General features: G+C 36.3%; 1 protein-coding gene across 3 annotated transcripts in view; it reads right to left on the reverse strand.

Moving 5' to 3' along the window:
* Positions 1-611: 611 nt before the first annotated feature.
* Trps1 (transcriptional repressor GATA binding 1) overlaps positions 612-20,843 on the reverse strand; it is a 229,951-nt gene continuing 209,719 nt past the window's right edge. For all 3 annotated transcript variants that reach the window (XM_028766562.1, XM_028766571.1, XM_028766554.1), the window contains 2 exons: positions 10,019-10,141; positions 612-7,189 (listed from right to left, as the gene is read on the reverse strand). In XM_028766562.1, the coding sequence (XP_028622395.1) occupies positions 6,128-7,189; positions 10,019-10,141 (1,185 nt within the window). In that variant the 3' untranslated portion in view covers positions 612-6,127. The remainder of the gene's footprint in view (positions 7,190-10,018; positions 10,142-20,843) is intronic.

The raw sequence follows: 20,843 nt of genomic DNA on the forward strand, positions 1-20,843 counted from the left end.
TTTTTTTTCTTTCTTTTTCTTTTTTTCTTTTAGGACCTGCTTTGCAGTGATTTTCCTTCTGGTTAAGACCGTAGATGCATCTCCGCACATCCTCTCCTTATCTGGCTTTCTCCTGCCTCTTTATTATTTCAAAATTGCCCTTCAGGGAATCTGCTCTGATTAATGCTACTATAAGCAAACAACAGTTTTAAAATATGAATTTAATTTTGAGATATTTATCAAGATCTTCATTTCACATGCATATGGATATACTGAATAGAATCAAAGTTATATTTCTTAAAAGGAAGTATTTACATACTGAAAGGTAATATGCAACACTCAATGTCTGATGTTCAATACGCTTTTCAAATAAACAAGAGTATCATTAATCTTCCTAAAAATATAATTTTTTTAGCAGAAAAATCTATCTGTAACAGATTGGTTAAAGAAAAAAAAAAACAAGTTGAAAGAATCCAGCTTAATACATCTTAGTGATTTTTGTTTTAAATAGGCGACCTGGTTTCTGTTTCACTATTTAAGTTCAGAGCTCATTGATATGTTACAAGGATCTGTAGCTTCTATTGCTTCCTGGATGAACATAAATCCATATAAACCATACCAAAGCCAACATGGATAACTGGTGGTAAAACTTTATTATTCAAGTTTAGATCTAACAGACATCATTGCTGCCTGAAGATTGTTTGCATAAGAAATACACCAAGAACATGTTGTGAGTAGAAATGAACATGCACTATGAAAACAAAATGAAATAAAATGAAAAAAAAAAATCCATGTTTGTAAGAACAGAACTGTTATATCCCACAGTCTGGTGTTCAAATCAGGACTACAAATTGAATGCTTTTTCTTATCAACATGAAATCATTCCATATGAAAGACATTTTCTGCTGGTGAATATTGCTGTTAGTTTTACATTGGCATTTTGAGATGTTTTCCACCTCCCCCCACCCAAGATCAATCATGTTGTCAAATATTACACCCTAAAGAATTCAGCATTTGCTATTGTGACACGTGCCTTTTTGGTAGCCATTAAAAAAAACAAAAAAACAAAACTATGGTCTTATCAGCCTGGTTATAGTCTTGCCTCTTCATAGCCAACACTACAGGCTGTTTAGTAAAGATATTTACAGCTCATCTTTAATAAAAATGATGCCAAACTGTCTTGGCCCATGGGAACCAGAGTTTTAAATAACCCCCTTGGCCACATAATAATACTTGACACTGCTATGGTGCCCTCCAACCAAGGATCGCAAAGTGCTTTACAAACAAGTACTACATTACCATTATTATTTTTAATATTATTATTATTATTATTAATATACTTTTCCATTTTACAGCTGAGGAACCTGAGGCACAGAAAGAAAGAGTTCTATTTTGCAGTCATTGTATTGAAGAAATAACGGGGTAAAACTGGGATCCAGTTTTGGGACTTGTGTGTCTGAGAAAAGTTAAGAACTGTTTTTACAGTAATTATTCTTGCTTTGCTCTGGTGCAGGACAGCAGAAGCTCACCACACTAACATGTCTTTCGAGAGTCTATGTGAACACACTCTATCTATTTCCCTGTGTGAATTATTGTTGATTTTTACCTCTTCTTCATCCTTGCCTTGGCACGTTTCTGCCCTAGCATCCTCTAGAGGGTCCAATGACTCTGAATAAGTGGAAATGCTTTAGAAACTGCTGCACTATGATCAGAAACACATGAGAATACTCTGAACTAGGAAGCAACAACCACAGGTAAGCACCCTGCAAAGAAGCTAATATCTCTTAACATTGGCCAAATCTATGAGAATGCTGCTCTCCGTGGGTCTATTTCTAATCACTGTTAGTTAATACTAAGTAGCCTGGTACACTTAACAGTATCTTTCTTTGGTTAATACATTTAGTTTCATATTCAAGGTGTATAGTTCCTCAGCCTCACTTATCTAGCAAAGCCAGAAAGCCTTCACCTACCAGATAACCAAAGATGCCACATGGTATTTTTTTTCGTGCGGCCCTCAACCCAAAGACAGAGTGTAATTCATTTCAACTATGGGAAAGAGGCTGGACTATGGTCTAGAAGGCAGCACGATCATCAGACTACCAGCATAGTCTCTCCACAATTCCACCTCCAGATGGAAGATAATCCCACTTCTAAAAAGATGTTAATGTTTGTTAACTAGGTAGGCAGACAGTACAAAAGTCTCAAGACAGGTCACTTTGTGATGTTTTGCAGCCACAAGGCAAGAGGGTAATAATTATTTTGATAGCAATATGGATCATCTTCAATTTATTAAGAAAGTTCCCCAGGCAATTAAAAATATATATGTACATTTAATGTTTTGGGAGCTGTATTTGTATTAGATCATAATAGATTATGTGCACATGTGCAATCATAAACAGGATGTGCTACCACAGGCTTCCACAAAAAGCTCTTGAAGATAATTACTGTTGTCTCCTCCCTATTATCTTAGAAAAGAATCCCCATGCTTGTTTCCTAAACTCTACCTTTACTAAAAGAAAACAGTTTAGAACAGAACATCACTATCTTAAAAGTGGATTTAACAAAACAGAACAAAACAGAACAAACAAATAAAACCATCTCAATATGTCATGTAGAGAGAACTGGGCAACTCTTTGTCATTTGAACAACAGAGAGAATGTATTAACTCTGAGCTCCAACCCATTCTAATGTACTTAGAGTCATGTAGTGTCTCTCAGTCCACAATTTTCTGAGGTGGGCTGGCTCCTTATGGTTGTATATCCCAAACAACAGTACTTTCATGGGGGTGAGTGAAGGTGAGAGAGATGTAAGAAAAGAAAGAATGTGCATGAGCTGGTTCTGGCCCAGTGTTGAAGCCAAAGCTCAGTATAGAATTGACAAATAACTCGAGGAGAATGGCAGGGTTGAAATGGCACAGTAATTTAGGTGGTATATCCAGAAGACTTTTCCAGGAGAGAAAAGTTTCAAAGTCATCTTGAAAGTCCTTCGAAAAAGGTTAAGTACCTAAATACCTCACTTAAAAATCCTTCACAATTTAAGACAAAAGTCTTCAAATGCCTTTAAAAATATGACTCATTTTTGTAATACATTTTGAAACATGGAATGAAAACTTTAGGTCACCAAAAAATGAGTGTTTTAGTGTTATTATAAACGTCCATCATATTTAAGGCCCAACTTTTCTCTACCAAAATATGCATAACATAAACAAACACGAAAATAAAAGTAATTAATAATAAAGGAATATGGAATAAGATCTAACATGCCAATGCTATCCAAAAGATAATCTACTGAAAGTAGACTGACCATAAATATTCCAAGCACAGTGATATGTATTTTCCAATGCTAATCATTGCTACTATGTCTGACTGAGAAAAAAAAAAAAACAATGGAATGAAAAAACAAAAGGCATACATGCCAACAATGAAAAATCTACTTGTGTCTAACACACTGAAGAAATTGCATAAGGATATCAAAGATGTAATGTGTAATATTGCCCAAGTTGACCGAACTTCTGGTATGTTGTTGAATTGGGCAGTCCACATATAATGAGCCTTGAGGATCAGTACAGTGCACTTTAATATTCATGTTACTAAAGAAATTAAATATTGTTGTTTGGGAAATCTCCTTTTTAGATCTTTGACTCCTCTCAGATAGCCCTCTATATTCTGAGATGCAGCCACCGAAATCCTAAGAAAGAGAAATTATATCAAGTCATTTGAATGTCAAAGCTCCTCATTCCACCTCTTTATTTCAGTTCTTGTGAACATTTGAGCTACGCCACAGACAGGTGAGATTAAAACAGGGTCCTTTAACAATGAAACCAAAGCAGAGGACTTAGTCCTGATTTTCTTTCTCTCAATCTTCTTTTTTTTTCTTTTCTTTTTCCATTTTTTTTAAACATGAAAATGAACAAAAAAATGCGAGAATGAAGATGAGGACAACGTAGCATCAAGAAGGTTTTTTTTTTAACTTCATTCGCTGTAACAGTCACAGACTGGTTAACTCTACCTGCCATCCAACCCTAAGAAATGAGACTCCCGCATCATGAGAAAGAAGCCAAACCCAACCCAACAAAACAATACAAAAGCAACTGCGAATTAATGTAAAACTGGAGTGCAAATGCCACTACAGAATGCAATAAAAACATCCGTGCTGCAGATTCCAGCAACACTTATCAAAATAATTTCTGAAATGTTTCCTCTGAAACATAGACAAGCAATAAAAAGAGGATATATGTTTATCATCTTAAGCATAACAATGGGAGTTAAGAGCTTAAAATTTAAAAAAAAAAAAGTACTTGGAATGAATAGTGCTACCCTTGTGTCCTAAGTAGGCATAAAAATATTTTCATTTCCTTCTTGTTTTCCACACCATTACATTGAGAACTTCCTTTGTTTCATGTTACCGTTTACAACTTTAATGCACACATACACACACTCACACACATACACACTAGAGATACCTACTGCAATAGAAATAGTTGCTTCATTACCTTGTTTGCTACATTTGCAAATGTAAACAGCTAGGCAGAGCCAGAACTGACTCTAATGCATGATGGAATATCTTTGTTGCATACGTACACTGTAGAAAATAATTATTCAATATGTCAGGCACCATTATTTGAAATGTAATACATTAATATTTACTAGAAAAATAAGTTTTTTTTTTCCTATTTGTTCTCCCAACTTCTTTAATGAAATAAGTTAATCTGACAGTGCATCCAGTAGCTTGTAATATCTTCTACATCTCTGTGGCAAAAAATAAACTACTGGTCGGGACAATATAATGCAAATTATTAAAGTCAGTCCTTGTACATACATCCTTGTAGCAAGCATTGAGGCTCAACTAACAGCACCTTAAACCAATTATTTAATGTTCAATTATTTAGCCCTATTTCCCTGAGCAGTTATGCTGAGGAGCTCTCCCTTCATGGATAGTTTTTTTTTTTTTTTTACAAAGCCTTAAGTATTAAAAGTACTATGAAGACATACTTCTAAGAATCCTACTTAATGCTACTCAACTAAACCTGTATAAATCTAATGAAGGGATTGACTGGTACATATACCAACTGTCAGTCTGTGGTAACGTAACCTTGCATGCTGCCTGACCACAAAGTTTGGAAATTATATTTAACCCAAAGAAAATAAATAAATACAGCAGGTTACCTTGTGGAGAAATACCATGTGTTCTCAGCAAATTAAAGCTGTGGCCTGACATTTATATTAATCTAGTCTTTTGAAGTTGAGGGGATTGCCTTAGTTGCAATTTGCCAAGTGAGATTAGTGACCAACAGGAGATTGAAAAAAAAAATTCCAAACCAGTTTCTCATCAACAAGAAAGAAGTATCTGGCTAAAATAAAATTACTACATAAGCACTGAGGACATTGTTTTAAGAATGGATATATTTGAACAAAATGAATCTAAACTGCAGACAAAATGACTACCAAGTACTGGAACATCTAAAGGACAAAAATATCAAAGAGGGTGTGTATGTGTATGTACAGGCAGGGCTGGCCAAAAAACATTGTGCCACCAACTGTCACCGTTCTTACTGCTTGCTCAACAAGCCTAACCACAGTTCACATTTTGAGGTCTAAACCTGAAACCTGGTCAAAGAGAGGAGACTAATTTTAGAGGTGCCATTTTTTTCTTCCATTTGCCCTGGTGATTCATTTTCTTTTCATTTGGCTGGGATTTCATGATATTTTTAGATGTAGGCAATCTATTACAGGTTTCCGAATGGATGGGCCGATAGGCAGCCTAACACTGCTGTCATATGATAGCATGTAAACTCTTTTGAATTCTAGAGAGTATTTGTATCTTTACAAACAAAGTGGCTATAATTTGATGGACCTCTGTCTAGAGATTCTGCAGTATACATTAGGTAAGATAGTTTTCACTCTAGATTTCCTTTTTTGTTTTTGAATTATCTATCTATTCCATTCTTTCTCACTGACCATATGTTTCACTTTAAAATCTTGGTAACCTACTCATCAAAAGAAAGAAATTAAAAAAAAAAAGGGAATTTCATGTTGGATAAGGCAGGCTCTATGAATTATTTTTTAATAGGTCTTCATAAGACATTACAAGCTATTGAATTCCCATCAAGAAAACCTATTTCTATTTAATTGTGCTAAGTGCTAAGGTTTTACTCTTTAGGTTTTCCATTTTTTTCTGCTTGTGCATTGTTCCTATGCAGGCCCCTCTGGATATGTGTTGTGAAGTCATATTTGTCCGTGCAAAGATGCTGGCATATGCTGCACTGGAAAGGTCCACTGTCACCATGGCAACTCATATGCAAAGCATACATCACTTCATCCAGAAAAACAATGCCACAGTGCACGCATTTCGTTGAAAGTTCATCTTGAGTGCTTCTGTCAACTTTCTCCATCTTAACTACATTCAAGGGACCTTCATTTTTGACATTTGGTGCTGCCTTGGTTTTCTCCTTGGAGGCACCATTTGCAGTTGGCCCAGGTCTGGAATGCTTGATCGCCAAATCTAGAGGAATGTCATTGTCTGATCCAACAGCTGAGAAATGAGGAGGCAGATTGAAGGTGGGATAAGGCACATAGTTTTGGCAAGGATTTGGTAAGCCAGGCACATGACTCAAGTAGTGCGGATTCCCAGGAACGGAGAGCTTATATTTACTCCAGAACCGTAGCCAATCAGCTTCACTCTGGAAGTCATTATGTACAAAAGGAACTCCAAAAAGCGGATATTGGTACTTTTCGATGGGGCTACCTGGTGGAGAATAGTTGGGGTGCTTTGCAGGTCTCATGTACTTTTCTATGGGACTGCCTCTTTCAGAACTTCCTTTCCCATCAGAGACGGATGAACTATTTCCTGGATCTCCAGTACTTTCCTGAGGACTTTTAATCTGAATGTGCAAAGGCTGCATCCTTTTGTGAATATCCAGAGTTTGGCTGACCAGGACTGGCTGCTGAGCAGAATGGCTTTTAGTCAATGAACCCTGGGCTTCGTATTTACTCAGGCTCGGAAGTGGAATTTCTCTCTGATGACTTTCACTTAAGTGATCTTCTGACCTCCTCTCTAAGGGGCTTCCATTGACCTGCTCCTCCCCACTTCCCCTCTGCTGTTTGTTGAGCTGCTCAGCCTGAAGTGCCTCTGGGTTAAGGCGCTTTCTTGTCCGTCTTCTAATAATCTGCTCGCCATTGTTTTGTTTAATGATGTTTAAAGGCCTGGGAGTCTGTAGGGAACACACACAATACATAAAAGAGAAACGTTAAAAAATAAATGAAATGCATAAAAAATTCCTCACAACTACAAACCATACTGAAATTCAGAGCGAGAATAGCTTTTATCCTACTAATCTCTTCTTTCTGCCCTAGGTAAGATCAGAGGAAGTAACCAAAATGTAGTGTTTTAAGCTAAATAAACAATATCCATCTTTGCAGGGGTGTGGTGGAGGAACAGAAATCTAATTTTCTTGAAAGAAAGCAGTGTTTTCAGACTAAGTAGATTTGGGGACTGTCACCACTAATGAAAAGTACAAAAGAAAACCATTTGAAGAAATGATTTATTTTTCTGAAATTATCAGCTCTTGAGTTATGTAAAGATACCTCAACAGAATAATTTGGAAGATAAGTACTGGCAATAGAGAAAAACAAAACAAAGAAAAACTATGCATTGCTACATCCTAGGTGCCAAAATGTGGTTCTCCCATGGATCAGTTCATATATCAAAGATCTAACATGATGGGGTCTACAACTGTCTTCTTAGGAGGAAATTAAGGAACTAAGTTAGGAAGAACCCTTACTAGACGTTAACCAAGCTAGTGTTTCCATCGTCCATCAACTGTGAGAAAATCAGTTCCTGTTGCTATAAGCCACTCAGCCTAAAGTGTTTTGTCCTGATGCTTTAAGCTGACCAACACATATATATTTGTAAAGAATTGAAAAAGTAAGTATATGCTATTTGTATCAGAACATACATAATCAAACATAAACTGTTGTCAGGATTGTGAGAAAAAAAATTTAGGAAATCATCACATTAATTTTTTGGTCTTAATTTTACTCTTCTATTTTGATGATCTCTGTATATTCTCATTACTTATTCACAGGTAAAGCATTAGTTGTGTACTGAAAACCTAAATTCCTTTTCATGTTTGATTCAGATACCTGAGCTGTCTGTCATTGCAGTCTACTTAAAATGAATGTCGGCTTCTATTCAGCTCCAGTATTGCATTCAGCTTAGACATTTCATGATTGGTACCTATGTACACATTCAATAGGTATTTTTATTATATGACAAAGTTGGAGGTAAGACTATAAAAACTCTGCTTGTAGAAGAATTCCAATTTTGATTTGTAAAATGAAATAAATAGGTAAAATAAATTAATGTATATTTATGGACTAAATTTCAGGAGAATGTTCAGATGGTCTGATTTTTCTAAAACATTATTGCTAATTTCTGCATGATAAACATATAATTTGTAAATAATTCATAAAAAATTTAGACTTCAATAAAAAAGAAAATATTTTAGATATTAAAACAATATAAGTAAGAACTTTGGGAGAATATTCCTATTGCCAATAGGTAGACTAATAGAAATAAAAATCAGGTACTTGTTACTGGTAATACAATTATTAGTTTCTGAATGAAAAATCTGGTTGGATTGAATATGCCACATGCATTTATGTTTTATAGGAAAAAACTGCACAGTGTTTAGTCTCCATACCATAAAGAAACCTGGAATTTAATTAATTCTTACAATTTTATAGTTGTTGTGTCATTTTTTTTTTGCATGCACACAATTTTTAAGTATTTTATTTATGGTAAAATAAAACAACAAACCCTCAAAGCTGAGACCATCTTGCCTCTGGAGAGATGAATATTAAAATAATTTTGAAAAAAGTTTGGTGTACTTCACGGCGCTTAAATTATCATAATTTGGCTGAGCAGCAATTTAATTAATTCTTGGCCTGTTGATTGGACAAAGTTCAATTAAAACCATTAATGTCAGTGCTCATTAAACAGAGGCTTGTTGCTGTGCTTAAATGGTGAGGGTTTAAAAAAAATGTAAAGTGGCAGTAAGGGTCTTTCTCCCAACTCCATGCTAATGACCAAGGGCTTTACAGTATTCTCAATTAGCCCCGCTGCTGGCAGTGGGGATGTTTTAAAACCGTGTTTTCAGTGTCCACTTACTAAGATGTTTTTGTCTCAAATTGTATTCCCTGTAGTTCTAATCTTTTCGCTGGCTGGTGCTAAGAGCTGGGGTAAAATGCCAAAGAAAATGGAAAAAAAAAGGAAAAGAAAAAAAAGGCACAGGGAAAACTATTTACTAAGTGGGGCAATGCTGTTCTGAAGTCAGCACTTGACAAACATGTACTGCCTAAACTATGGACAACAGTCTTAAGGAACTTCAAACTTCTTGCTTAGAATCGGGGCTATGGAGGTGGGAATCTGCCAGTCTACATTCTATTACAGAGTTAAAAGTAAAATCTTAGATGAAATTCATTCAAGTAACCCCCATGAGCCAAAGCCAGCAGGAGATCAGGCATAGGGGACCTGCATCTCTTCAGCTGTGCAACTGACTGCCCCTGGATTCACCAGGCACTGTCCTGTGCTAACGCTTGTGCAGCTTGGCAACAGCCAAAATGGCTCCTTAAAATCCAAAAGGTATAAGGGTATTTCTCCCACTGGCACGGGAATGTCCAGGGTGCTCCTATTTCTCTCTTAAAATACTGTTAGTTTTTCGAGGTTTTTCTTCCTACCTAAATTAATTCCAGCCAATTCGGTTAACAGGTAGTTCAACGACCTGTTATGTGGAATTCTCTGAAATGAATCGTTTTCCTTGGCTAAATCAAAGAAGCATAATGCGTTACTAATGATATCAAATATATCTCCCATAACGTCTAAGGGCCTTTCACAATAAATCATATGTACACCCAAAATGACTGTATTAAACAACCCCGCAAAGACAGACAGCAGAAGCAATGTAAGAGGAGGTATCAATCGTGGGTCAGGCCAGCTCATCTGTGTAACCTTCATCTGAAGTGCTGGGATGAATTCTTACCGAGTGAAGTTTCTGGTAGAGACCACATGCATTGCATACATATCCGCCATTTGCATTCTTTCTCCAGAGAGAGGTCTTTGTGGTCAGGCAATTGGCACAAAATACACCAGAGCCTCTTCGCCTCTGAAACAGGAGGGGGAAAAAAAAACCAAGGTCAGAGGTGAATCACATGATCCAGAGAGTAAGTCCAAATCAACCAAGGAGTTTTGTCTTTAGACTCCCAACAATGACAGTATAAAACCACACTGCCCATAATGAGGTCAGGTTCAATTGTGTTTAATAGGCACCACTGATTTTCATTATAATTAACCCTACAGTGATGGATGAGGTGTGTGGAACACCAAAGGCTTTTCACAGAAACAGCTTTAACTTTTTGAACTTTGGGTTTGCATGCTTTTAATGATAGCTCCTAAATGCTCAACCCTAAAACATACCTTTTAAAAGTGTCAAAACAAAACTAAAAAAGACAGCACATGGCAATATGTTAAAAGTAGTTTGGAATAATGCTACCTGAGACTTCAAATATGGGTTAGAGCAATTCATCATGGCAACCATTTAACATTAAATAAAATAATATAAAAGATTGGTTACCTTTTGTATGTCCTTCCTACCACAGAAGTACTAGGAGAATACAAGATTGCCTGTTACAGTGTTTCCCTTGTGATTTGAAATCAGAAAAAAACAGCCTCTATTCCCCAAACCTGTAGATATTGCTGCCTAGGTGAAGTATATTGTTGCTAATGCAAACCCTTCAGAGGAGTCTGCTGAAGTCAGACAATATCTTCCTGTCACTGGCTCTTTATCTATTCCGACCTTAAAATTGGAAATCCACAGAGTTTGTTGAATACGGTATTGATTTTAGATGTCTGAAATGCACAATCACTAAATTCAAAAATTATCTAAGAATACTGAAAAGTTGCTAATTAGGAATGCTGGGTGCATTTTTCTTTCAAGCAAGTAACAATTCTGCCGAACTTCTCATTTAAACAAAAGTCAGACTGTGTAGGAACAAATAGGAACAGGCAGGAAATGGAATACTCTTGCAAAAAAAAAAAAATCTTCAAATTGAGGCTCAGCTCTCCTTTTGCAGCAAAGCCTTTAATGATAGAGCAGGCCTGCGAGATAAGGAATGGGAAAAGTCTTGCTGTAACCTAATTTTATTATAAATTAAATATTACAAACACCATAAGTCAAAATTTCAGGGATTCATAAAATTTCGGCAATTTATTTAACTAAAGTCTATACTGTAGGAGAGTGGTGTGCCTGCCAAAAAAATACAATGGTTATAATTGTACTCTGATACATTTCAAATGGAAAGCTTTCTGCAGACATAATTTTGGCTTCGAGACTGGAACACTTTCTTGGCATTGAAAGGGCATTTGATTCATCGGGTGTTTCACAATCTATCACTAAAAAGACCTGGTGAGCAGCCAGCTCCCTATAGGGTAATTTTTCCATCCAGATGCAAGTGCTATCAGAGGCCCTCGTCAGCTAAACTAATTATGATCTTGCAATTGCTGATGCCTGCCCACTCTAACATTCGACATCCTCCATTAATCACCAATACAAGGAAAATGAATGAAACGTAAAGAAATGAGGGCCGCTAAGCTGCACGGCTATAAAAATCCGAAATGAGAGCAATAAGTTAACAAGATTGGGGGGGACTGTTTTTAGTGAGCACAAAAGTCAGGCTAACAATTGCCCTTTTAAACCAAGAACACGATTTCATTAGTGTGGCCATTTGTGCCACTTTAGGTGATGTAATAAAAGCTAGATTTTCACAATGATAATGTCCAGCTCCCCTTTGCTTCATGCCCCAAACACCCATCAGATCTGGGAACACAATGTGAATTTCTCTACAACAGTAACGTCAACCACTGGAAGCAGAGGTCTGTGAGTCCCAGTTGGGGTCAGCTACCAAAGCAGATAGCAAGCTGCCATCTAGAAACCAGCAAGCAACCCTAGGTTGCACTTAAGAAGCAAACCTAGCACCATTTATCCAAAGTAAGCCGGGGTGGGGGTGGAGCTAGGTTTAACTGTTAATGTTTCATGGTGACATCTTGTCATTGCCCTAGATCTAAGTAACTCAATGGTAAGTCAGCTCCAGCGTGAGCCACACAAAGTTGTTGTAAATGTCCCTTATGGAAACCAACTCACATGCATGGCCCAGGCCACTCGGCTCAGGTCTAAATGTGAAATGATTCACTCTAGCTTGCTTCTCTTTCCTTATGCCCTGGGTACCTGACACAGCATGCCAAAGTGGGCGTATTTTTTCTTTCTCAGTGAGCATTTCAATCCTTCCACAATTTGATGCCTAATTCGTTTGCCCTTCATTAGTAGGAGGGAATCCTAAAAGTATGGCACTTGGTTATCTTTCGCTTAGCAGTCACACGTTCAATTTAAGTCACTGTATTTTTCAGGACAGACTTTATCGTAATTTAAATCTATCGGATGTACTTTGAATTCCCAAATGCAAGATCAAGATGCTTTAGAGGTTACAAATCAGTTTGAGAAGTGAGGCTACCATATTCAATCTTGTTTCTGAACATTCACTGGGAGTTACCATAGGAAGTCCTACCTAACTTCATAGTGCTGAAATGTTCCTGACTTTGTAGTGTAAACTGCATGCTGGTAAAAGAATCAGGATATCAATATTGTATAATAGATACTATTAAAACATGGCCGAGACGAAATAATGTGATTGGTAAATGCTATCAAATTTAGATATTGGTTAAAAGAATTCAATTATGGCTACATGTTTTATGAAAAAAATTCCTAGTTTTGTTTTCACTAAATATCATTACTGAACATTCAAGACATGTTTAACCTAGCCAGTTATGTACCATCAGTTAGCTGTAGTTCACTTGGACTTATCAATTATGAGAATGGAAAACTGAGTCAGAGTGGAATTTCTAGGTGTTCACACCTACTCAATAGGAGGGTGCTGGTGCTCCGGTGGAGAGTGGGAGGGAGGTGAGAAGTATTTCACACGTAAGATGTTAAGTCTCATCTCAACAAACTTAACACTTCGAAACTTGCAGAACCACGTCTTGGAGGCACCAAAATTTCTTGAAGCGGCAGAGAGGTTAGAAAATTTGTACTGCGTTCTCAGCTTAGTAACCACAGAACCACAGAACGTCATCGGTCTAAAACAAGCACAGCCAATAACCACTACAGGACACAGGAAGGTATTTCCCAGGGGAATGCACTTCCTGACTACACTCCCAGGCAGAGCAACAGCCTGTTAGCAAAAGAAGGTAGAGGAAGTCCTTCTGGCAATCTTTGAAAATAAGCTTTACCCTTACTAAAAGAAAATCTCTACCCATGGATTCAAAGTTTATCCTGCATGTCTGGAATTTTTTTTAAGTGATTAAGTTTTCTCCTTTATAGTGAGCTTCTTAAGAACAGAAGACACCAAGGACAGTGCTGGAAATAGCATTGCTTGTTAGTATTTTCACCATTAGTGCTGAATTCCATTTTTGAAATAAAAATTAAATATGTTCTCTTCAGATTAAGAGAATTAATTTGAGTTAGGAAGCAACAATAAATTATGTATAGAGAATAACATCAAGAAAACAATGTATGATGTAGCCTTGTTTTTCCATGTTTATTTTCTGGAAGCAGTGATGCCAGTTTTGGTAGATGTTAGAGTTATCAGGTCAGGCAAGGCCAAAGCCTGAACTCTCTGTTATAATAGTCATATAATACTGATGGTTCCACATGTCCACGTGTGGTTTAAATCACAAGTTTCACCATTTCCTACAAGTTGTTCTTAAGAGATAGTAATAACATGTGCTGCTTTGACTCTATGCTAGAGAGTGGAGAATTACAGGTCTGGGGTAAAGGCAGCACTGGTGGAAGGAATGACAGAGAGAGTAGTCAGTGGATTATGTTGCCTGCCATTCCTGAGGGATGTACTTAGCACTAATCTTTCCTCTCTGAATGGAGGAACGTTAACTACTTAAACAGAAGCACAGAGATAGACACTGCCCAAGTGCATCTTCTATTGCTGCCTGGTTTTACTGGATGCTACAGTGATGGAAGGTTGTCCTCTAACCCCAAAACTACACAAAGTCATCTCAGCTATCCGCTTCTACAGAAGAAACAACCCAGCATCTATAATCAGCAGTTCAAGAGAGTGCAGCATCTTTAGCCTTTATGGTCTCACCAAAGCGCTGTAAGAGTATCATTAATGTCCAACTAAGCTTTGCACAGACAAGGGCTTACTTCCTCAAATTGTGATATGTCTTTCTATGCAGAGATTTGCCGCATATGTTGGTTAATCCAAATATGACACAAGGGTAAAAAAAAAATAACCTAAATTGTTTCAGCTGCTTTTATCGTTTATTTTATTACTTGAGAATCATTCAGTAACAGAAATTTTAGGGTTTTCATGTTTCATTATTAAGAAGAACTGAATTCACTTGATTAATAAACTGAAAACTTGATTGAATTATTTATTCAAGTGGCTTAACATTCAGAGACAAGACTATTTATTTCTATAATATTAAAAGTCTCCACTGGCAAAGACATTTCTGAAGAAATGATCTTTTATAATAGTTTTCTATGAATAAGAACCATTCTGGGACCATGTAATTATATAACAAGCCTTGATAGGAAGAGTATTTACTCACATTTTTTATGGTTTTATATCTTAGCCATTTTAAATCGAATCAATCTGAAACTTGATATACATGCTGTTAGTCTGGATGTGCCTCAAGTATTTTTAACTCTTTAAATATTTTCTGTGTTTATTTGATTATATCAAGAATTCTTTGCAAATTTCATTTTAGAGAAACACACACAGATGGCTACGCTAGAACCTTCTGGTTCAATTTTGCAGTAATAAAATTTCAGTGGTAAGCTTAATTCAATTCAGTTCTGGGAATAATTATTGAGTATCCAGCCTGTGCCTGGCACTGTGCTACAATCTGGGGTCTAAGCAATACACAATTTCCCATGGCCTGGAATCTTGCAGATTTTCCGGTGGACACTGAGTTGAAGTGTCAAGACCCTTCATGAGCACCGAAAGCAAGTTAAATGAAAAGCTTTTCTAAGCATTTCTCATACACACAACTATTTTAAGGGCTAATTTTTTTCTAATGATCAAAAGATTGGCTATTGGTGATCATTTGTAATAATAATGTAATAGTCTAGAATTTTGGAAATAAGTTCATATTTAATTATTGAACATTACTAAGAATATCCTATCAATAAGAGTCAATGGATTGGACTAAATATGATTTAATGATTTTCAACTATCAGATCAATTCTAAATATTTATCTGTTATTGGACAAATACTGAACACTGTTTTATGGCTAATTACTTTCATTTACCACAATGAGATACAGAATGCCGCCATATTTGCATTCTCTTCCTCCAGAAATAGAAGTGATTTTTTTTAAAAATACATGATCACATAGAACATCCATAATAGAGAGTGGTACAGGTATTAGAAAATAAAAACAGTGAATACTGTGCTGTGATCAGCTTTACTTTAACAGCCAGAATCATTCGAGAAGGACAGGCTGGCCAATAATTTAACAAGGATAGGGCAAAATTTCTGCCAAGAGAAAGCAACAGTCACCAATATTCTGGCTGACTTTTGTTCCAAATAAAATTATGAAGATTCAGTTGAAATGGGCTGTACAGACTGACTGTGTCTGCTTTAAAACAGCCCTAGCTGTCCTCAGATTTCTTGCCAGAAATCCAAAGGGACTCTACAAAGTCCAACCAAACACTCATTCTGTAATCACCTATTTCAGAGCTTCGAAAGAAAATCTGCTTATTCAAGATGCATCTTCAGTGCAGCATTGATGATAGCAAAGATGAATGTTAACTAACCATATATCTCAAGAGCAATAGTAAAATAACTCTTGCTCTACAACAGGAGACAATGTACATTCTAGCTATCACTCATTATATCCAGGTGCAGAATGTATACTATTTTTCCCATAATGCTTAACTATAGTGGACCAGCCATTATAAGAGCGCCAAAACAGTAGTTCTATCTCTTCTTATATGCAACACATGAGTCCAGGAGCAAACAACAGAAAATCAAAATTTCCCAATGCATGCCTCACACAGACTACTCAGACAGTCTTTAAGCATGACTACTTTAGAGATTTATCACATAGATAGAAATCCTACTTCATAGGTCTGAGGATGGTATCACCTCTCTTTGACGTACCCTACATTTGGCAAATGAGCTAACTAGCAATCCTCCGAACATACGAATTATGCCACAGAATCAGAGCTGGAAAAGGCCAGTTCTTTAGACTTCTGGCCCATGCTGTTTCTGTAATAACACTCTGCTGTCACAGCAAGTATCCATTTTGACAGCTAAAAATATGGTTGAAAATTTATGTCTGCACTGTCGTTTTTCATTTCACACAAAAGTCATTATTGTTAAAAGATCTACTGAAGTTCCTCTGTGCTTCTACTTCTGCCACCATGGAACTGCTTTTACCTTTAGTTACATTTACTGGGTAGTTGTTTTTCTTCAATGCCAGTGACAAACTCTGACACTGAAAAAACATAATAAAAGGCTTTGGGTTGGGGGTGGTACTGTTAAACAATTTAGCACCTTATAATAAAACTGCTGCTGGAAAATACATGAATTGATTCTTCTAATTTATTGTATATTTTATTTAGGGGATATATTTTATAAGCACATTCATCATGATAATAATTCATAATATACAACCTCACTGGTAGAGTACTATTTCATAATAAGCATACAATACACAGTTATCAGCTTCTCAACATTCAAATGGAGAAACCAACCCAAACTGTGGATCTCACTGTACAGTGATGAGTGTGATTTGAAAGAAACAAATTACCCATACTTTTTATGTTAGTTACTGAGATGATATTAACTGGCCCATGAAACAGTACTATCCTCAATGCAGTTCCTTAAGCATAAATGGTACTTAAATGACTTCTAACATTATGGGAATTGTGCATTCTTATAAAGATATATCATACTTTCCACAGAAAATGCTATTCATGCAAAATTCTTCACAAATAACTTCATAATGTTCAAAAGACTGCCCCTCACAAGATAATCCATTGAGAACACAGAATTCTAAGTACACTAGATCTCAAGGGTGATAACTGTGAAATATGTTTTTCCAACTTAGGTTTGATGTGAACAATTAGCTATTATTCTCCATTTATTGATGAAAACGATGATGACTTAGACTAGTTCTTAACTTGTATACCATCAAACAATACATCCTGATTTCAGAGCAGGTGGGATGGCCTCATCACTAACATGCTTGTCATAAAAATGTGGAAACTTCAGTTCAGACTCTCCTCATTCTCTGACAAAGCCAGAAGCAGTAATGCATATCTACAGTCCCAAAATTGTGGTAGCAAAGAAACTTGGGCCCATGGAGTTCCCTGGGTGGTCAGCTTAGAGGAATTGAGACTTGCCAGATTCAGTGGAAGATCTTGTCTCAAAAAATAAGTTGGAGAGCCACCGAACACATCCACTATTGATTCCTGGCCTGTACATGTACATGGACCCATGAAAGAGCATGTTCACATTCACATGAATCTAGACACCCAGCTAAACCATAAACATACAGATCCCAACACACACACACACACACACACACACACACACACACACACTCACACTCATAAAAGTACATCAATACATCTTCATCTCAAAGTCTAGGGAGAACATGATCAATTTCCAGAGAATATTGTTGAATGATTATCTGATGCAGGCTCCACTGAGTACCTTTCTTCTCTTCCTTAATCCATTGTGCACCTAAAACATGTATATGCATACGAAGGGCTTCACCTCACCTGACAATTTCAAATTAATTCAGAGAGACATGTGTCATCATTTGTCCATCTATTTTAAGGATGAGAAAACTAAAGCCTAGCAATATTTCACAACTATCAATTAATATGCACTGGATAAAACCAGACTTGCCTCATTTCAGAACTATGGTTCCTAATAGAAATTTTTTTATCTTATTACTATGGAAGTGACTTGGGGAAAATTGTATCACTATAGATGCCTTTGAAGAACTCCTATCTTTTCTTCCTATAGCCAAATTCCTATCCTTCTTTCCTAGAGCCAATTGGAATTATATAAGTTTGGATGTAACAGGAAGAAATGACTCATCCTTGCTCAGGCAATGCAATGAGATGCTCTGAGGTTAATAGCTAAGGAAGAGAGGATGTGGCTAATGGTAGGAAATGGACGTGGACCCAGGGAGAATGTAACATGTGTTTTGATGCTGATGTGCCTAAAAAGAGTATCTGAATTGAGACTCTGTTTAAGAGTATAGTTGGATAGACCATAACAATACCTGTCACATAAAGATGCTATAGTCTAGGACTCTGCTTTTATACACAACTTGGCAAGAGATGAAATAGAAAAAAAATGATGCTGGTATTTTCGACATATTGAATAAACAAACATGTCAGATACCAATTTATTAGTTTTACTTTATCCATTTGAATATTGCCAGGAATAAACCTTTCACAATGTTGGGTGACATTAGCATACAAGATCATTTATTGCTAAGTCAGAAGGATAGCTTTTTTAACCAAATGTATAAAGATTCAGATAATTTGAAAATATTAATCTTCATTAGTCTTGCTTTATTTGTATATACACATTTATGCCTTTTGTCTACCAATAAAGCATGCATTTTTGATTCCATGAGTTACACTCTCTTTCCATTTGACCAAAAGGAAAATATCCTCTACTCCAAACACTTCAGGTTCTCCAGTCTAGAGGATATGACACAAATAAAATGTTGAAAAAGAGCATTAATCCTCTTATTCCAAAGATGGTAGCTATTGTATTTATCCTAGTAAGACACCAACATTAACACACACACTCCAAGAAACATACACTAAGCACATATACACACACAAACAAATACATACATACAAAACACACACATACATACACACACAAACACACACAAATACACATACACAAACATATATATCAATATGCACGCAAACACATATATACACACAAACACATATACATAGAACACACACAAATACACACACAAACATACATAAATATGTATACAGAAATACAAACACACTAGTGCACACGAACAAAACTTACTAGAGGTAGTACAAGTACTAAGTATACAGAGTCCAAAAACAATCATAATGATATATAAACTCTGTATTTTTCAACATTGCAGTCTATGACACAGTGCAGTTTATCAGATATTTGCTTCAAAATGTGAGTTTTACAAACACTGTGTGTGTGTGTGTGTGTCTGTGTCTGTGTCTGTGTCTGTGTCTGTGTGTGTGTGTATGGACATGTGTGTTTTATGTACAACTAGGAAAAATGAAGTTCAATTTCAAACATATTTTGAATCTTTTGGCTATTTTAAAGTATTATCCCGTTTTAATTCAGCCTTGCATTTCTGAGGGACACATGAAATGGTAGTTATTTAAAGAGATGATGCCAACGGCTGAAATAGGCACCTGGTATATGATGTCATTCTTCAGACAGATGTCCTGTTTTTATCGAGAGCTCCTTGACTACTACAGGTAAACAGAACATCAGCAGACAACTTCATTATCAAAGCACTGTGCGGACAGGAAAATCGAAGCTAATTTGTAAAAGTTTAATGACATGATTTTCAAAAATTCTGCTTGGAATTTCCTTAATAATATGATGTATTTTGTAATAACTGAAACCTTTCGTGGGAAGACTGCTCCTTCAGTAACTGTCCCAGTAAATTACTTACGAAAGTTCTGTAAGAGGCTGCTCCCACCCCCTATCAAATAGCTCACGAACATGACTTCCTTTTCAATTACCAACTTGTCTGCAGTACCATCTGTAAAAAAGAACACACACCTTATGCTGCCTCTCTCTGCCTTTGCACATTAGTGTGGCTGGGTGCAGCTGCTCAAGAAGAAAGCCGTGATTGTCTTTGCTTTGATGTGTGTGTGTGTGTGTGTGTGTGTGTGTGTGTGTGTGTGTGTGTACATTTACTTGTATCTAGCCCTCTATGTGATCTGAACTTTGTTGATCACACTGCCTCACAAGTTACAACAAGAACTACCTCATCACACTAAGGATGCTCAAGGTATATGCTCAGTCATCAGTTCCAAGAGGAACAGTTAAATCTTCTCTAACTTTGACATTTTATACATGAAGCATAATATCAGGAAATCAAACCTGAGACCTTGCATTGCAAATGTAGATACACTTGTGTTATTTCAGAAGATGGACTCTACAAATAGAATACAGTAACTTTTGGAAGACTTTACTTCCCTGCCTCATGTCCTTATCTGTTCTGTGAGGATCTTGCCCTGGATAGACATTATTAAGCTGCCTATAGTATCTGTAGAAGTCAGCTAACTAAGCTATAGCTAAGAACTGCCAACCAATGCTCCAAGCACTCCACCAGAAATATGTCTTCCTATTGTGAAGAAAATGTACTTTAAAAAGGAAGTTCTATATTCTAAATTATATTCTAAATATGTGGATATTCTAAATTCATACTCTAAAATAAAACAAATAGGGAAACATTCATAGATAAGCTGAAATTTGAAGGCCAAAACAGAAGAAAAAATTGAAAGAAAAATATAATAGCTTACTTATATTCTATCTTGAGTATTCCATTTTTACTTAAAAATTTACTACACTTGTATCAAATTATTCATCATATGCTATTCTTTTGGTTAGGACCATTTGGAGTGCCCATAAGGGACTGTGCCTAACTTTCTACATGTTATATGATTTTAAATCACCAAACACCTTTATATTTTTGGCATTTAGAGTAAGAGACAGACTACAGGGGCCTTAATTTGTATCAAAAA

This window comes from Grammomys surdaster, unplaced genomic scaffold (assembly GCF_004785775.1).
Source record: "Grammomys surdaster isolate TR1022 unplaced genomic scaffold, NIH_TR_1.0 63, whole genome shotgun sequence".
Taxonomy (NCBI): Eukaryota; Metazoa; Chordata; class Mammalia; order Rodentia; family Muridae; genus Grammomys; species Grammomys surdaster.